The sequence below is a fragment of the Poecilia formosa genome, unplaced genomic scaffold (genome assembly GCF_000485575.1).
Source record: "Poecilia formosa unplaced genomic scaffold, Poecilia_formosa-5.1.2 Scaffold2, whole genome shotgun sequence".
In the NCBI taxonomy this organism is placed as follows: domain Eukaryota; kingdom Metazoa; phylum Chordata; class Actinopteri; order Cyprinodontiformes; family Poeciliidae; genus Poecilia; species Poecilia formosa.
Window position 1 is genome coordinate 1,007,577 of NW_006799941.1, and position 20,728 is coordinate 1,028,304.

The 20,728-nt window shown below is 36.6% G+C and overlaps 1 protein-coding gene across 2 annotated transcripts in view; it reads right to left on the minus strand.

The window, feature by feature from the left end:
• Positions 1-19,679, minus strand: part of nxph4 (neurexophilin 4) — a 56,037-nt gene extending 36,358 nt beyond the window's left edge. For both annotated transcript variants that reach the window (XM_016670011.1, XM_007548512.2), the window contains exon 1: positions 18,710-19,679. In XM_016670011.1, coding sequence (XP_016525497.1) covers positions 18,710-18,763 — 54 coding nt within the window. In that variant the 5' untranslated portion in view covers positions 18,764-19,679. The remainder of the gene's footprint in view (positions 1-18,709) is intronic.
• Between the last annotated feature and the right edge of the window lie 1,049 nt (positions 19,680-20,728).

The following is a 20,728-nucleotide window of genomic DNA, read 5'->3' on the forward strand; positions in this document are numbered from 1 at the left end:
TGAGACTTTGCTGAGGGGAGGGTGACATCTGCTGAGCAGAGTGAACTGAGGCTTCGGGACTCTCAGTCTCTCTAAAGGTTTTCTGTTTTCCCAAATCTTGTTGGGGAAATGCAACTTCACCTGGGTTAAATCATGAATGTTGAGCCATAGCTTTCCAGAGTGACTGCTTTGTCAAAATGAGGGATAATGAAGAGATCAGATAATTCAAGTTACATCGACATTTCTTAATGCAGTAATTATTAATGACATCATGGTTTTATACTTAGCCTCCAGATTGTACAAGTCTTTTTTGAAAAGCGCACTGAAGACGTTGACTAAGTGTCGACCACGGATTAATCAGTGATGCAGGAGAAGTGGTTTAAAATTGAACAGAATAGAGTCACTAAATAGATGGCTAATTGACTTTTAACAATGTGAATAATTCACATCTAGGGGTTTCGTGATATTCTTACCAGTTTAAAAGAGGAAAATAATTGTGGAGGCTGAGTTTAAACCAGCCTCTTGACCATCCATAAATCCTGTTTTGAAAAGGTTGTTATTCAGGTCTATATAAAGGGAAAAGGGGGGTTGAAGAAACATCTATTGTGTCCATTAATGTGACTAAGAGAACCCTCTAAACGTGTATCATTGTAAAGCAAGAGAAAAATGAGAAAGTTAGCTTTCTGATTTGAATCTTAAAATCTCAAAATGCACTTGATTTGATTGGATTCAAGGGGATTAATTTTATTTTGCTTAAATGGGAGTGATCTAGATACTGGTAGATGATATTCTGTCTAAGAAAAATCCCAAATTAAGTTGGTTGAACAGAATAATAACACAATAATTTAATTTTCACTAATATGTGGTGTAACAACATGTGCAATGTATGAGATCTCAGTAACAAGCTAGGCATAAGTTGGCGTTAGATCTTCACTCTGTGAAAACCTATGAAAAATTTTAAAACTTTTTTAAACCTGCTCCTATTAATATTGGTAATTACAAACAGTATTTTGTTAATAGCATTTGTTATTTTAATTCTTAATACTGGGGCAAAACAGAATAAATACAACTTTATTTAGTAGTACTTTTCCATTATTTTTGTCCAGACTACTTCTTATTTTTGTTCTCCTTCTAATGGAGTAAAACTGGGATTTTAACCAGGAAAACAGTTACCATAGTAGGATGGCTGGTGCTCATTTAGTTTCAGTGTTTTTAACAACCAAAACTATTTTGGTTGCTTAAAACAGCCAAATGTGTACTTCCTCTAAGGAAGGGAAATTTTGGTTTAGTCAGCCAACTGACTGGCAGCAAAAGTAAAAGATAAGTGGAGGGGAAGCACACAGTTTGCCATAACTGCCAAATCCATAACTTTTCCCAGCATCTTGTTAAAAGGCCTGAAAATATAGAAACAATTTGATAGTTTTGTGTTTTTATTAACTGAAAATAAAACTTTTTTTTCTGAATTTTGGACATTTTTTGTGAAAGCACTTCTTTCATATGGTCATGACCCCTCATGTGCTTCCACTGTGGAAGTGATTACATTTGTCCTCCCTTTAAGCTTAAGTTGTGGACTAGGGCTGTGCAATCATTTTACCAATACTGTGATTTTATTTCGTAATAATTTAGATTTATCTTGAGAGCAATAAACTTTACATTATGAAGTTCAGAAACCCTCAAAACTAAAAACATATAATTTGGATTGTTACTTTTGCTACTTTTGCCACAACTTTCCACTGTTTGCTCCATTGAGAACAACAACAGATATCAATATCAAAGCTCCATAAAATATATATCACGGCAGTATTTGTGTTGTGAGCTTAGACTGCAGTGATGTACTATGCGAGCCATATTACAGAACAATGCAATATATTTTAAACTGTATTTATAACCACTGTCATAATGATCAAGCTTTTTATCCATAAGGTCCATCCGTTTTGCCCTTTTACTGCTAGGGACAGAGGGAATCTCTCATTGATAAAGTTGACTCCTGTATTTTCTATTTTCTGTTCTCTGTTATTGCAAGTCTTTAATTTGCAAGAAAGTTTTATTAACTGAGATTTGTCTGCAGAGGACAAGCCGTCTCTCTCTCTTTCAGTTTTACCAGCAGCACAAGCCCTGGGGAAAATTCCTATATGTAACCATATGACTACAGCTACAAATGATTTGCTAAACTGTATTGTTTGGTGTAGACAAGAGTTTCCTTGGATTGACCACTTTGTTTTTTCCACTTGTGAAAGCTTATCTAATCTCTGATGTGGACCAAACAAGCTCTGATCCACCTTGAAACATTGGTGTCAGTTTCTCAGTTTACCTTTAAAGTGAACACTGGTAGAGTTGATTTTCAATGGGAAAGCTACTAACTAGACTATCTACCAAACAAGGAGAAAAAGTAAAGCAAAAGAAGGAAGCAGTGTATGATTTACAGACATATTTGAGCTCCTAACTTTTAAATCCTTCTGTTACGGCCCCTGGCCTCTTGAGGCCGTGCAGGCTCCCTTTTTGTTATGCAGGATCAACTGTGAGAGCACATCTTCCTGATTGGCTGCCTGAAGGCTGAGAAGATTGTCAAGCCAATCAGATGTTGATGAGGCCCACCTGCACCATATAAAAGACTCCTGAATCCATTCCTCCAGTGGGGCAGCTAGTTGGAAGAGATTTTGTGAAGCTGTCCCCCATGTTTGGTGTTTGCAACTGCTTTAGGCAGTTTGTTTTGAACCATTTTGTACAACTGCTGTGGCAGTTTTGAACTATTTTGTTTCTGCTTGTTCTAAGACTGCTTTAGATTGCTTTGCCAAGCTAGAAGCTTGTTTGGGAGGCTTGGTGCTCCCTTTGTGTGTCACCCTCCTCCGCCCCCCTTTTGGGTTATTTTGAGTTTACTTTGAATTGATTTGTGTGGACATTTTGTAACTTTAATTTGCATTTGATCATCTTTAACCCCTTTTGTTTTACATTAATTGTGTTAAATTGTATTGTTTTGAAAAACTTACTTTTGTAATAAATCATTTTACACTCCATTTGTTACTCTGGGCACATTTTATGTTGCCATCCCTGGACCCCTAGACCTTGGGGGCGTAACACCTTCCAACACTTTGAGTCTATGTAAGAATAGCAGAACATGATCTTTTCTTCTCCCTCATCGTTTTTCTGTACAGCTGTATTTATCCAACATATGCAGAGCAACATATTGGATAGTTTGTTGCCTTGTCTGCTGCTCATACTGGGCAACGTCTTGTGCTAGTGCTCCAAGTGAGCAGCTGTTGTATCTGCACCAATGTTGTCCAGACAGTTTTGTTTGCTTTCTAAAGTGCAGGCTGAAAGAGAACCAAAATTCAGTGAAGGTCTTTTGCCATTCCCCCTCTTCAATCAAAACGAGTCCTCTGAACTATCCTGGTGTGGAAGCACCCTGAGAGTGACCAGACCACTTCCTCCACTTGTTGGCACAGACGCTGGACATGAGAAGCTCCCTAACTATCTACTGATTTGGGATCAGTAGTTAGAAATCGACTTATTTAGTTTAGATTCTGATAATTTTTTCTCCTATATTTTAATAAAAGAGGCAATGGCTGAGAAATGGTGTAAGCAGTTATCCTAAGGTACCCTATATCAAGATATATGGATCAGCTCATGCCCAATATCAAATGTTTGCAGCCTATTTAAGCTACGAAGCGTCCTGCTGCACTCTGCATTTCATTTCCTGAGCTGTTGGTGCTACTCCCAGGATTTCCTTGGTTCTCTTCAGTCTCCACCGCCTCAGCACATGCCTTGGACTCGAGGTCAGAGACCCTCTCCTCACTGCCTGACGTGTGAAAGACACGTTCGGGGGTAGAGGTCAACTCATCACTCCATGAAATGTTGAGCTGCACGATCACTAGTGAAGACTTTGAAGCCTAGATGCCAAACTCAGACTTACTGCTATGTTGGCAAATACATTTTTAAACACCTACACCTGAATTGTCTGAGTGGTATTTTGTTCTTTTCTGATGAAGCAATTTGGCATAATTTTTGCATGCATGTTTTGTTATATGTTTGAAGAGCATTTAAAGCTGTTATCTGGTCATATCATGGTGCACAACAGGACAAAATAAGGTTTTGGAACAGTTATATACCTTAAACCCTTTAAATGCCACACAACCATGACAGTTAAGCTATCTGTGAGGATCACAATGCCAAAATGTGGGCATTAAAGACATCAGATGTTGTTTCTGATCTTGCCTGCTGCCCACACAGCCTCAAGTTCATTTTGCTGTGGACTCTTCTCCATCCACAGCTCTGACCCAGTCTCCCTTACCAGCAGCCTTCTTTCGGCCAAGTTGGACCAAGTTAAAGGAGAGAGAGTCTATCCTAGCCACATCAACACACACACAAACACACACACACACACGTCTTCCCTTTTGCCATGAGCCTAACCATCTCTCCCCCCAGTCATTTGCTCTCTGCTTTGGCTAATTAACTAAAAACCAAGCAGAGATTTTTTATATAATTCAGCAGTAAGAAAAGCCATGTCTTAATTCAGAAACACCCAGGGAGAAACACAGCGACTGGAGCCAGAAACCACCAGGAGAGCGACAGGAAAATATAAAATCTTGTCTCTACTGTGGAAACTTTCAGAGCAAAATAAGCTGAAAACTAACACAAGAATATCATCCTTATGTATTTTTTTTCCGTCTAATTTTTCATTTTAATCAAAGACACTGGCCAAGTAGTTGAAGGCCTGGACAAAAGCAGCTTGGAGGTAGAGAAGCTTGCAGGATGAGAAATAGAGCAGTGGAGAGAAAGATAGAAGCTCAATTGTGAAGGTTTTGACAGGCAGGTGGCAGGTGAGAGAGGTGTAAGATGAAAGCCAAAAAGAAAGACAGAAAAAGACTGAGATGTGCAGGGGATCTGTGACCAAATGGTTCTGCTGAGTGCCCCGATCTGAACTGAAAACTCCTCTCCATTACGCCTGAATTCAGGAAACAATATATAAAGAAAGTTTTGACTTGGCAAAACAGTCTACGGTGAACAAACTGTGGAAAAAGAAAAAAAAAAAAACACAATCATATTGTCTTGCTTTCATCTTAATAATGCATCCAACGTAAATCCTGCAGTGCTGCCTGGACTAAAAGGGAATGCAAACAAGGGTCTGTTATTACATGTCTTCTTAAAAAACAACACAACAGCATCAAATCCCACAGATTTTATCACCAATGGATTTACACAGAATCTTTTATTTATTAGGATAGTGTGTTTGTCTGAACGTCAGTGGAGCTTACCAAAGGGGTCACCAATCTAGCTGTGTATGCGTGTGTGTGTGTGTGTGTGTGTGTGTGTGTGTGTGTTTCCTCTTCTCATTCTGCTTCAGTTTTCAAATAAATCCAATGCTTGTATGAATTAATGCATTACAAGCTCTGTAAGAGATATTAAAAAAATGATAAAAACTAATCCATCCTCCACACCCCTGTGCGGTCCAGGGCCCTCACACTGATCTGACCCTGAGCATCCACCACCATCTGCGCCATGAGTTATATATTACATGTCGCTTGGATTACACTTTAATATCTCATTACTCAAATAAAGTCCTGTCCTATGTCTCCCTCAGGTAAGTCACTATTATTATTCATTAGACGTAAAAACGTAAGCCCTGTTAATTAATTACAAAAGGTGAGAATTGAATAAATGAGAAAGAGTTAATAAGTATAATTCTCATCTTTGTGACTATGTCAACAGAATTTACAAAGGAAAAGTGTTGAAAACTCTTCTAGCTTTTCGTGCTTTGCCCACAAAAAAATATCTATTTTCTAATGATTTCTATTCTACACGGTATTATTTTGCTCATTTGTCTTTCCAAAATCGCTCAAGCTCAGTCAGATTGGTAAACATTAGATTGTTCTGTGGGCTTGCCAAAGGTCCCAAACTATATTTACCTCTAGATTTACGTTTTTGTGTAGTTTATCCTGCACATAACTCCATCCATCCTCCCTTCAACTAAAGCAAATCAACCAGGCATGGTCCTGCCACCACCATGTTTCACTGTGGTGATGATGTTTTCACGGTGATGTTAATATTTCATCACACATTGTAATTTGCTTTGTAGGTCAAAAAGTTAATCGTCATGGTCCTTATGTTTGGGGTATGTAGTCACAAACTTTAAATCTTAAGTATTTTCTTGGTAGCTGCAAGGTAATTCTGTATCGACCATTTTTATCAAGACCAAAAAGGTAAAGGAATTAGGTTTTTTTTTTCTTTTTCCTGTGGACACGTTAGTTTTATTCAACTCTAAACACATGAATTGAAGCATTGACACGTGAAATTAAATGCATATGAAAAAGAAAAAAGAAGCGCCAATCAAACTTTAACCCTTTAACCTGCATCGGAAATTCTCGCGTGCTGTTTTTCTATTGTATTTTTCGGTGGGGAGAAAAACAGCACGCAGGCGTTTTGTTGCGGGGTAAGGTGTTATAGGGTTAACTGGTATTATCTTCTATTTCAAATTTTCTAACTACAATAAACACACACAGACTGATTTCTGAGAACTTTGTTTTAGATGAAGCATTACGATGAATTAACATTTATAAGGAGAAATGGAGCAGCAGGTTCCTTGATAAGGGGAGTAGTTTTAAATTTGATAAGAAATGAATAAATTGCAGGATTGTCCTCATTTAGCCATGAAAGCGTACACTCCCATCCTTTATCTTACATTTACTAAACTCCATCAATCAACATGTTGTTTATTGATGCATTAAATAAACTAAAAGGAATTTAAAAAATTGTTATTTCTGAATTTCACCTGCTGATCACTGGAGCTGATTAATGGTTGAAACACTGGCATAATGAATGATTGCTGCATCATTAGCAAAAAACAAAAAATAAAAATACCAGAACATTTTTTTTTTCCCACACAAATAGAGAAAAGGATATAATTTGAAAATGAAGACAGGAAAAGTCATTTAAAAATATCTACAAGCTTGCATACACATTGCTATATATTCAATTGTTTCCTCTCAGTACAACCTGTGAGCAAGTGTCGAGCTATAATGCATGCTTCTCACATCAGCAAACACAGGGCCACACCGGTGGATCAGATAGCTAGAGTATGAAGCACAGTGTGCATTTCCTCCCTGGGGAAGCTGAGACTCGGCAACACATTGACCATCAGCAGTGGTGTTACGCCACAACTGGTGGCCCCCTCTGAGAGCTGAGCTACTCATCAAGCATGTATGAAACAAACATGATGCCCATCATCGAGAGCCAACCGTCCCTTCTGATGTGATCTATTTCCAAAGCTCGACTGTGCTCCTCACAGCCAGGAAAAAGAGAGGGGGGAGAGGGAGGTTTACACCCTGCCCATATCACAAAGATGACTGGGGACCTCTCAAAGTGGAGCAACACGAGTAAATAGGGCTGACCATTTTACCCATAACCTTCCTCTGCTGCTTTATTTTATTAAATAATGCAAAAGAGGACAAAAACAAAACTCTGGAAGAAAATTGGTCTAAACAAGAGTGGCATATTTTTTTTTTACCAGAAAAAGAAAAACCTCAGAAAAACAAATAACATTTTCAGCCGATGCGAGAAGAAATTTTCAGAGGATGATAATAATTCCAACATAACAACTAAAAGATGCACATTTTGTTCAGACACTGAGATTCCATACATTTTAGTGTTAAAATGTTCGAAAAATGCTTATTCCACTTTTAAAGCTGCACGAAAAGCAACACTGCATTTGAACTGAAACAAGTTTATGTTAAAATATAAGTATGGGACTAATATGTACGTAATTATAGAATGTTTCCTAATAAATGCATGTCTGTCACCGTGAAGCTGAGGAAGAAAATCTAATGTATATATCCATCTATAAATTACAATGTCCAACACTAACATACAGAATAGAGAAGAGTGTGTTCATCTGTAAGAAACTGGACTGGAATCACAACCTTGATGCTCTTTGTCGGAAGGGTCAGCTGCAGACTCCTCCTGCTGAGGAGACTGAGATCTTTTTGAGTTTATAGGGGGGCATTCCTGGAGGTCTTTTTGACTTAGTGGTGGCATTAGCCACCTTCTACGGTGTAGTTTGTTGGATCAGCAGATTTTTACAGCTGCATGGAAGCAGTTAGATAAGGCCAGCTCTGTCCTAAGATGCCCCCTTGATCCAGTGGAGGCTGTGGGAAACAGAAGCACGATCTGGCCTAAACAACATCATTCTTGGACAATGTCTCCCACCCCATGCATAAGCTTCCACTGACAAGACTGCTGCATCCTAGGCGCACTTATGAGCACAACTGTAAATCCTTCCTGACAGAAGCTTTTAAACTTTATAACCTTTAAACTTTGTTGCTCCCAACAAACTCAGACTGCTATTATATGCAGTTTTCCATATTTTGTAACTGGTCTGTTATTTTTTTATGCACAAATACACTTGGACATTTATTACTTCACTCTCCTACTCCTACACATTTCCTTAATCTGAGTATGCTACTTTTAATACCTGTAAAGTATTTTTAACTTGTTCTTACTGTAAGATCTCTCATTCTTAGTTTTTGTTACAAATCTGCTCATTTCCATTTCACTTTCACAAAATTTCCACATGGAGGGAAAGTAAACAATTTTTCTCTTCTTTTCTCTTCTATTTTCAATAACATTCAGCTGTGAAGTCACCAATTTTTTATTATTATTTTTTATTCTGTAGATGAATAAACATGTGTTTAGTTTTTTTTTTATCCTGGAAGTATGAATTTGTTCTAAACTCCAATTTCACAATCCAAAACAATGATAATTAGCTTATTTTGTTTGTAACCTTTATTTAACCAAGTATTCCTCACTGCGATTAAAAATCTCTTTTTCAAGAGAGACGTGGCCAGGAACAGCAACAGCTTGCCGACAATTACAAATCATAAAACTAAAGATATCAAAACCCAATTAAAATACATTTTGAACATTAATTTAATCTGTGCACATCAAGTTCCCAAATTAAGGGAATCCCGTCCATTCAAATTTTTTCAACACCTGGCTCTATTGTTGCTTGCGTGTCTACTACTACTACTATTGCTGCTACTGCTAGTACTAGTCAAATCCTATCATCAAGACACATTTGAATGTTTCTTTTTTTTTGGTTGCTGGTTTGTTTTACCAATTATTTTTAATATAATGTTACAAAAGAAAAATCTTTATGTCCTTATACTTATAAAGAATAAAAAGAGAAAGATAAGATAATTATTTTATAGTTCAGTAGCATTTTAAAAGTATATGTGTCATATTTACCTTGTTACATCAGAAATTTGGTGTTTCAAAACACAGTAAAATTAAAAACAAAAAAAAAAAAAATCAGTCTAATAATAACAACGCACAAACTCCTGAGCAGTGAGGCTCCTGGTGGTCTCCTGAGATGCTTGTTATAGATGTTGGCTGCAGACCTTTTGGTCCTTACTGCTATCAGATTTATTCAGATCCTATGAGACTGATGTCTAACGAGCTTCGATACCAGGTGACCTCAGGCTCTTCTAGGTAACTTTGATCCCTTAAGCCACAAGTTTTGGTTAAAATTCTTTTTTTTTTCTCGTAGGCAGAGATGGGATTGTTTAAAAAAAAAAAAAAAAAAAAAAGACTTGTTCATACCAAGTCTATATAGTTCTTTGTTTTATCATTGACAAACATAAAAATTGTAAAAAAAAAAATAATTTCAATAAATTAAATCATTAAATCAGTGATAATGTCAATTTCTACACATTAGGAAACTTCTACACAAAATAAAACACACCTAGTGATTTTCAACAATGTACTAACTCACTGATTTTCCTTAATTTTAACATCAGTTCTAATAAAGGGAGGTGATAAACAGTTCCCGCTGGTCTTCTGTTCAGCATATGGCCTTGTGCAGTGATTGATGTTTGATCTTGTCAGAGTGTACGGGGCAACAACACGCCCACCTCTATCATTGTGCTTCCCTCCCTGGCTGCATAAGTATTTGGTAATTCTCTGACAAGACAATCTCCTTGTGGTGCCCAAGTTGCTCACGACAACAGGAGACAATTAGGAAAGTACTTCAAGCATTTGATAATTTTTTTTTTTTTTCCCCCTCGGTTCAGAACGTGTTTATGAACACGTTCAGGGATGATTTATGTCAGTCCCGATACGTTGTATACATTCACATCTGCATTGCGTTTTATCACAAACACAATAGAAGCAAGTCATTTCTTCGCCGGTCTCCTCAGTCTCCTCTGAGCTTCTCCTTTCAGCCTCCACTGGCTCGTCTCAGGGACTCATTTTCCCCAGATAATGTTAAACAGTAACTCATTACAGTGCTTTGAAAATGTATTTGGCCCATTACAGACTTGCTTTGATTTGGCTTTTTTTTTGTGTGTGTGTCACAGCACATAATGTTTTTGATCATTAAATCAAACAATAACATTAGTAAATTCAACAAGCAGGTTTAAAATGATTAATTTACCCATTAAGGGAACAAACCAACTTGGCCCTATGAGGAATAATAATTGTCCCATGAGTCTAATCACTGGTTTTGCCACAGCAGCAACTATATAAGATCATACTAAAGCATCAAACTTGAAGTTCAAACTTTGACTAGGCCACTCAAAAGACTTCTTGTTTTATGAAACGGTTTAAAGGCTGATTTGAATATGTGCTTTGTCTTATTGACCTTCTCTATATTTGTCTGTTATTCATCTGTACTGCGGAGTAAAAGATTGTGTACACTAACACAGATTAATGCAAACTTGTATATTTAACTTTGGGTTTTGGGAACAAAATCTGAAGTTAAAGTCAATTATGAGATAAAGATTGACACAATTAAAACTTCACTTCTAGGATTGTAAAACCATTTACTAATTTAAGAGTCAAATAAAAATGCCATTTAGCTCTGAAGTTTTATTTACCAGCCTTTACAAACCCCCTCTTTAGGTTAAATATAAAAAGAATATGAAAACAGAAGCAGATTGGTATACAATGTAAAAATCCTTCTATTTTCAGCCTCAATAGTCAAAGAAAAACAAACCTGATACACTGATATATGATTTGATTAGAATTTAGTCAAAATTCTTACTGCCCAAAGCAAAAAAATATATAATTACTTAAGGAAACGACTACTCTTTTAATAACGCATTAAGACCGTTCTCACAACTACGGTGTGATTCAGCTTTGGTCTCTAAATACAGAGGTGAAAGTGGATTGTGTTTTTGGAATGGCGTTCAGCCACTCTTAAAATATTTGTATTAATGACAACCTTTGCCACTTCAATAGTGATGTCTCTCATACAGCACTTATGTCTGCTTCTTGGCATTTGGTTGCTTGTTAAAATGATCTACATAATGCACTAATGCACTCAGGTACAATTACAGAAGCGTTATATGTATTTTGGGGTTGGACGTCAGGGTAAAGAAAAACATTTCTTAGGATAAAATGTTGAGGGAGATTCTGCTTCAACAGGGTTATTATCATCTGGCGAGCTTTTGTTTGTCTGTCATTTGAAGTGAATCTGAGCCGTATTCCTTAGAAATAAGGTATAATCAAGTGTTTTTACATGCATAAGTTGAAAATCACTAGTCAGTGCAACTGCCAGACTCTTCACTCTATAATTCAAAACTGTGAAAGGGCTCCATTTTTCATAATATTATTAAAACATCAACACAGTTACCAAAGGTCGTTCTGCTTCTCTCTCTATGGATGTTTGTGTTTCTACAATCATTAGACATCTTTATCAGCTTGTTCAAATAGTCTTTAATAGTTTACAGTGATGGTCCAGGGCAGATAAACAAAAGGTTGGTGCATCCGGTGATTAGCATTTGTTGGTCACAACTTAAAGCCTAATATATAACAATATAAACCAAACAGAATATTATAATTAGAAAATTCCTTTTTTAGGAACTGAAAACTTACTGGCTGAGTGAAATAATATATTTTAGGCTACATCGTTGGCCATAAAACAAACATTTACATTAAAGTGTTTAAAAACCAGAAGAAACATCAGCAGGCTTTAAAAAACTATTCTGTGAGGGGGTAAAATACAGAATGATGAACGATAAAAAAAAAAAGCCAGTCCTTGTTTGAGGCTTCAAATGTTGCTGAGCTCTGTGTGACTCTAAGCATAAAATTTGTTGACTTGATGGACAAAACCTTCTATCTGCAGCTCAATCATTTAAGACGTTTAAACCAAGCTTATTGTGGCACATCTAATTTTAAATGTCCTGATGTGGTTCGCAAGCAACTTCTGGTACCAATAAAACATGGCATTTACAAAGAATAAGAATGAGTTAAATTTTTTTCAGCATTTATCTTAAGCTTTACTCTTTTGAATCATTTGTAGCGAGGTTATGTTTGGGTTTATTTTTGACTATTTTGTTCATCTAAAAAGAAATAAAATGTTCCAAAGTACAGCAGCGTCTCCTTGGATCTTACATCCTGAAAGCAGCACAGCCAGGCTTGTTTTGACGGGTCAGTAAGCCTAAATTGGAACATAGTTCCAATCTAGATCTTGATTTAAAAATGTTTAGTGACCTGACCCTGAAACGAGCTTCAAAAACAACTTCGACTCTTCTGTTATGGTTGAAAAGTTCTGATATGTATCTGCATTTAAACCTCATACATCTGATTCAACATAGCTGGATGGAAGTTAGGAAAATGAATCTAACTTGTTTTTCCTCTTCTGTTCCTCATGCATACTAGTCATTAGAAATATTTTTCTTTAAAGGGCCTAATTCCACACACTAATTATGATCATCAAGAACATGAACTCAAACAAACACTCTCAGTGCACATATATTCTTCAATATTCTTCACAACACATTATTTTCAACAATATCAGAATATTGTGTTATTTGAGCTCGGAGACATGTTTGAACCTTAAAAATCCCTTTATCAAAAAAGAATAAATAGATATACTGAATATATATGTATATACACACTTGTTGCATTTTCTCTTACTATTATTTCTTTTTCCTCTGCAGGGAAACACTTTCATCACAACTTAGATTTTACAAATAAGAGAATAAAAGATAATGGGTGAATCTCCAACACTATTTTTTTTTAAAAAAAACATCAGAATTTCCTTTGCTCCAAAATGAATTATAGTGTTCTTGGATATCTGATCCTTATTATTAAAAAAACATTAAAACAATTGTAAAATTCTCTCCAAGTTTGTTACTGAGAGTACGACACAACTTTCTAATGACCCTAAAATCTTTTTTGCTCTGCATAACAACCACAAAACATGGATTTACACCTGATCAGTGGGCTGGTATCTGCGACTTTGTTCATCACAATATGATTGGGAAAATAAGTGAGAAATTCTTTTGACAATGACATTTAAACACCTTTTAAAAATGCTCACAATTTTCAGCAGAAATCTCTTGTTTTTTCCTTAATTCTCTGATCAAATCAGCTAAGTTGTGATGAGCTGAATCCTCTAAGCATCTCAGACTTCTTCTTCTAATAAATAAACTGTTCTCCACCATACTCATTCTGTTAAGTTTAATAACATTTACTATACGAGTAATCCTACCTCCACTCTGGACCATGGCTGGTGCTTAGTACTTTATCTTTCACCTGACTGAGGGGCCATAAGACAGTTATGGTGCGCACATCATAAAAATATTTAAATTATGCAACGTTATGTTATACATGCCACAACATTACACAATTCATTGACTTGACTGAACAGTGGTTTGCCTTAACCATTTCATCAACCTCATTTTACGTTTCTAACTGTGAGCTCTTTTTTGCAAAAAAGTTGCCAATTTTTGCACATTCGGTCGTGTCCGTTTCCAGAGTTTTCCTCTTTACCGTCTGAGCCGCTATTGTTCTACTTTCCATCTTTTAAACACCGCTGACAGACAGCATCGAGGTCTGACGTCAGGATGCGTCTCTGAAAAAACAAAAAACAAAAAGGAAAGCTGCCGGTGGTGGTGTGTTGCTTCTTTATGATCTATGTTGATCTAATATGGCCATGGGTTACAGTAATGTTTATGTAGCTTATACGATGAGATTGAGATGATGCAGTTTGGGTTCAGCAGCGTTTATCAGTTTCAAACTCAAAGCAGGCACCTCTGATTTCTCAGTTCCTTTTTCTGGTTCAAATTACCTCAACTTGTTCTTGTGGAAAATATGCTACTGTAAATCAGTCCAAAATGTGGTAGAAAATAGCTTTATTTATGACTAAATGTTTCTGTTAGTGATCCACCTGTTTTCGTGGCCGATACCTTTGACTTCTGACCTGCCAATTCTGATTTTATCAGATTCTTATTTTACTTCTTAGAAGCATGAAGCATGAAAAAAAAAAAAAGATATACACTGCAGGTTCTTTGATCAAAATAGTAACCCAACAGAAAATGATCCAATTCCATTTTTTCTGTTCATGAACCACAGGACATTAAACCTAATCTATATCTGATCTTTGCTAAACTAAACAAAAGTGCGCAAAAGTAAATGTTGGTGGTGTGCTTACAAATTGAATATTGTGAGGATTCTTTAAAAAAAAATTAAACACTTCACTATTTTACTTGCAAGTAATCAATAAAAACCTGATAAAAGGAAAATTGGCATATTTCAAACATGACGGATTGATATGTCCCTAATTCCTACGACGATGGAAGCGTTGCGACGCAACATCCAAATAACTCCCTGAATGATTTGTTGAGTAAAACAAAAATGACGTGCAAAGACCTTTATATTCACCACATATGAACCAAAAGAGATTCTGGGTGGTTATTTTGTGCAGCTCTCTTCCGCCCCACTTAAACCCTCATTGTTTCTTCTTTCTCACAGAAAGTGTTATTGTTAGAGCTGCAGTGAAGCTCTTCTAGCAGCACGCACGCCTGACTCTGGTTTCGCTTTCATTTGTCAGTTGTAAGAAGCCATAATGCTTTTAATTATGTTAAGCTAAAATGTATATTTCTTTTCCATATATAATCTTTACAAGGAATAATCTCTCTTATAAGGACGACAAAAAAACTTAAACATTAACCACACAAAGAAACGTGAAGATTCATTTCAACAGCAATGGTGGATAAAAATGAGACAGTGCTGTTAAAAAGGAAGCAAAGAAGTTAAATAAAATGAATTGTGGGTTAATCCCAAGCAATTCATGTCAGAATTCATTAAAATACTGTATAAATCCATGTTATTTTTTTTAGGTTAAAGGAGTATCTGATCTCTGGGAGCAATTTCAGAGACAACAGATATGGCAGTAATGTGATTGCTTCTGTCATCATGATTCAACAGATTACACATCTAATCAGTGAATAGAGAATATAATTCACAGATTACAGAGCAGTGGTGGCTCATGCTGACTGAAGCTGGGATGCTTTTACAGTCAAGATGATCCACAGATGAAGAGATGAGCGAAAGGACAAGAGTGGGAGGGAAAGCACCAACCACCTGGATTAATCCATGATGGAAAAACATCTGATCCCGCTGTTTGCTGATTGATCATTTTTTTCTTTCCACCACTATCATGTTGAGAATGGAATCATAACATGCGGGTATGGAATAACGCACGGCCGCGTCTCTCATGCACGTTTTATGAAGACACATAGATACCGCTGAAATGCAAAGCTATGCAGAATATATGAGACACGATTCCAAAGGAAGAGGGGCGATATACAATGAAATTAAAGTGACTCAGTTGCCGTAATATCCCTGGGGTATACGGATAGTTGTTTTATGGGGGGAGATAAGAGGATTTCGTCAGTTTGAGATGCTGGCTAATGCTATTGTTTCTCCTGGGAGCATAAAGGAGCAAAGAAGCTTTTCACACATCTTTTCTTCTTCTGGAGTGCTGTTACTGGAGATATGATTTCAAAGAACAAGGTGAAATATATTATAATGTTGCAGTGCATGCATAGGGAAACTACAGTTTCATTACTCTCTTTACCAAAAAATTTGATCAATCGTGTAAATACACTAAAATGGTTTAAATTTAATTAAAAATAAGCAGTTTTGCAAATTTAGATCAATGCCACCCACTTTTTACGTTTCTTGCAAAATGCCTTTAAGTGATGGTGAGTAATGACTTTGGGTTGGTTTAGTTTAAACAAATCATCAAATTTAGTTTGTCTCCACTCTCTTTACCTCCTTTTATCATTTTTTTAATTTATCTGTATTCAGCTTTTTTTCATTGCATATTTTACTGCCTCACATTCATGTCCCTCAAGCTAATTGTGCTCCCAAGGATGCAACTTGTCATGCAATGTCAGCCAAATTACTCAAGCTCCACATAGGTGATTTTTTTTTTTTTTTTTTAACCAACAAAGACAAAGACTGCAACGCTTGGCTGATATAATCTAATACAGAATCAATCCTAGCACTTGAACCCCAGACTGCGGCTATGGCAGTTCCCCCCTGCGAGAGACAAAATTTGCATTCAGTCTTAACAGGCTTGCATCTCACCTTTCACGAAACAAGATACCCTTCGCCCCCATCTCCTGATTTGTGAAAAATCCAATAAAAACAAAGAACAAGTATGTATTTTTTTTTTTTAGGAAAAAACAAAAAAACAAAAAAAACACTGGTGGTTTCTTGTCACCAGGCAAATCTGTGGGCAGCAAAGATTCCCAACCCATCCACACCTCTGTGACTTCATAACACTTCACTTTGTCACTTGAATCAAGTGACATTAGACTGTTAATAAGATTTGCTTTACACATCAGGGATGCTCATTGAACCCTGACCTGCATCTCAGTGAACTATAATACTGTCATAGTTAATTTATTTTAAGTGTTATTGAAGAGCCATTACGTACAGACAGATTTATTTCATAAGTTTATTTCCATTAATTTGAAGGATTTTGGCAGGCAGAAAACAAAAATCAAAAATTCTGTTTCTTACAAATTTTGAATATTGTATTGCATAAGAATGATTTAAAAAGTATTTTTGATACAAAAATGTAATAATAATCATGGAAGAACTGCTGACCTGACAGTAGTCATGGCAACAGTCATTGAAATCCTTAATAAGGAAGATAAGTCACCTAAGGTCCTTGTTAATAAAGTTGCTATTCAGTTTACTGTGTTCAAGCATATTAAAGAAAAGTTGAGTGGAAGGAAAATGCATGTTAGTAAATGTTGCACAAGCAGCAGGCACAACCACAGTTATTAAAGGATTGTGAAGTAAAGCTCAGCTGAGGCTGAAGCTTCAGTTACAGGAAGATGTTTCCAAGAACTGTGCTCTAGTTGCAACAATCTGCATTAAGCCACTCCTGGAAGAGAAAAGCTCTAAAACAGGACAGGACTTTTATTCAAAGTGATTTTTGAATTTAATTTGGAAACAAAGTCCCACAGCGTGGAGGAAGACTGAGAAGCACAAAATCCGAGGTGCATAAGGTTCAGTGTGAAGTTTCCTCATTTTTCGATACTGCGCCTGACTAGACCACAAATTAACCTGACCTAAACTACATGGAGGAATGATTTCCAAGATGAAGTTGAGATACCAGACTGAACATTACAGACCAGCTGAAAGCACTATAAAAGGAATCTGGGCTTCATTAACATCTCAGCAGAGCTACAGGTTGATCACCTCTATGTCACACTACACTGATGCAGCAATTAACGCAAAAGGAGCCCCAACCAGGTCCTCAGGTGTACAGTTTCATAAACAAGCACTTCAGTTGGATGACATTCACGTATAAAGTTTTTTTTTTTGTTTTGTTTTTTTTGTCTGATGTAAGACAAAAAAAAATCTGATTAACTAAATATTGGATTTCCATTAGCTGTAAGCCAGAATAATTTCAATCAGAATTAAATATTTGAAATAAATCAGTTTGTGAACAATAAATCTAGAGAATATATTACTTTATTTTTTAAATTGAATTATTAAAATAAATGAACATCTTGTTCACATTGAAATTTATTAAGGAGCAACATAAAACACATTTCAGAGAAGAGAAAACAAAACAAAATAATTAAGGGCTTTCCTTTTTTCACTAATATAAGAAAGCATGTGCTGTAACATTTAAGCTGTGGCAATATGGAGAGATGGAGACGGAACAAGACAGAAAAGAAGCAAAGTTTGTATGACATTTAGAGGCTGGGTTGGTGAAAGATAAGAAAAATTGTTAAAATTATAATCTTTAGTCTGGAAAGCTAAGCAGACAGAGGTGCGTTGTGTGTCAGCCTTTCACCTCAGGTGTGTCTTAATCTTCTATTCTTGGGAGTAAAGGCAGAACAAGAGCAACATTACGGTCAAAGTGAGGTTTTGATGAAAACTTTGATTCCAAAATAGCCACTTGCGCTTGTGTGTGTGTGCATAAGCGTGCACATTCAGCTCACACTGCAGCAGCTTCAGCAAACACAACTGAGCGCACCAACTCTTTGCCACATAGCGATGGTTAGATAATAAACCAAGCCACGGGCGTATTCAACTTCTGAAGAAAATTTTAGAGGAAGTTGCTGGAAGGGCAAATAGATAAATGGATAAGGAGGGCTGCTTAACTGGGAGTGAAAAGGAAGCGCTCAGGCAGCACAAATCTGCGCGCTTGGAAGCGGAGGCGCACATGCGTTTTTTTTTTCCTTTCCAGACAAATCGGAAAAAAAGAAAATGCAAAAAGCAACAGAAACAAAGACACATCCGGGCTGTTTCATGTCTCATAGGCTGTCCGTAGTTATTTTTCAATTAACTACGGATGTTTCCTGTGTTGTAAACATGTTCAATCAGCATTGAAAGCATGCACCTGTGCAGTTTTCAGCAGGTAATTTCTAGGAAATAAAGGAAATATCAGTTTGTTCTTCATCTTTTCATAAGTACAACTCACCTTCTGTAGGATCCACTGACAGAGGAGAACTGTCGTCCAACCGAGAACCTGCATGTCACCTTCCTTAGAGCGGACCACCCTGAAAAAACTACACGTCTCCTCGGCTGAACATAAAAGAGACACGCCGCTGAATCCCAGCAATCCCAAGTGACGGGCCAGGTGACGGGCGGAAAGTGTCACAGGAGCAGAAAACACGCTGAAAGTTGCGTGTGCGCTTCGCTAAGAGTCACAGTGGTCTCCGTGGGCAAAGTTTGAGCACTGCTTTCAGTTTCTCGGGTCCGCCTCATGTGGCACATCCGCGGTGTTGGCCCCCGCTGGACATGTTGGAGCTTCGGCGCGAAGTTTGCGCGGAGACCGAAGTCAGTCTGCGAGCTGGTTCGTTTGATGATCAGAAGCTCTTCTCGTGTTTTGGGACACTGACTGGTTGATTTTGAGAGATGAGATCTGTCGCGTACAGCAGCTCCCTCTGTCTCTCCTGTACCCTCTCTCTCTCCGTCCAAGCGCAGCTGATTTTTCTCCAACTGGAAACCACTCTAACCACAGCTGCATGTGGAGCAGTTTGTCCAGTCGATGTTCAGATAATGAGGTGATGACTTACAAAAAACTGAGTTGTGGAAAACATATGAATTCTGATAACCAAATATATGTTGGTGTTTTATAATGTTGGATTTTTTTATTCTTTTTTTTTGAGTTATCATGATGAAAGTCTCTGTTAATGTCTTATCAGCTTGATAAGTTTAATTAGTTCATCACTTACTGTAATCAGTTTGTTTTAGGTAATATTTTAGTCTGTCACACTTTCTGTAATTGTCAAATTTTACTAAATCTGAACCAATTTAGGTTCTCCAGGTCAGCAGGGGGCCCCCAAGAACGTATCATTTCTTGTATGATATAAATTTCTAATATTTGACTACACTGATATTAAACCTAGGTGTTCAGTTTCAGAAAAAAAAAAAAAGTTTTGAATACCGAAATAAAAAAACAACATTTACATTAAGTTACACTGGAATTTAAGTTGTTTTTTTAATAAAGAAAGAAAAGTACACATTACAACCATGTGATATTTGTAGTTTTATATATGGCGACAATCTTAACGTGACACAGCAAATGTAACTATTCAGTGCTTATATTTGTGTTTATTACACAATAACTGCAAATAATTTTCAATGGATAACTGGGAATTGCCGACACAAACACACTTTTACTTTACAGGATTGGAGAGCTGCACATCACACAGGACGACATGACTAAGACTCAAGTTTGCCTGACTCCAAACTGAAAATACTATTTATTTAATTAATGGTGTATATTACCACAAATTAGGGTCAAGGGAACATTTTCTGTTGTATGATTAATTTAACTATTTGCTAATGAGTGATTCATGGCAGTTAAATACTCAACACACAATCTCAATTTACATTGAGATTTACATTGAAATCTCAATGTAAATTGAGATTGTAAATCCTTCTACTTAAGGATTTACACTGAAATTCCTTAAGCAGAATTTCAGCCACTGAAATTCTGCTTAAGGTCCAAAATAATTAACACTGTCTTCAAATCTTTACTTGACCCCAATTAAGTAGGTTTTGCAGCATGACAAGGGGCATGTTTGAGGGGAATTAGGAGCTCTATGGATTTACTAACAATTACAGTTACTTCAGAGGCAGGACAGCATGACTATAGATCATCAAATCCCAGTTCAAGAACAAGGGCGGACATAAAATGAAAATGTTTCAAGATGCTACGGTACTTGTAAATTTAAAATAATAAACTCTCTTCACTAAAAGAAGCTTAGCAGATGTCTGCAGATGTCTTGTATCTTCTGGTCACAGTAAACCAAGTGAGATCTCTTATGTAAAAGCGAAGCATGAGTCAGAGTGTATACAGTCAAGTTTGACAACCTAACTTTTTATGACAGATTTTCTGAAATATTCTTCAAAGAAACTGTTTTTCAGGTGGTGGCAGCACTTTGGTCCACTTTAATTTAAAATATGCTATTTGGAATTATATATATATATA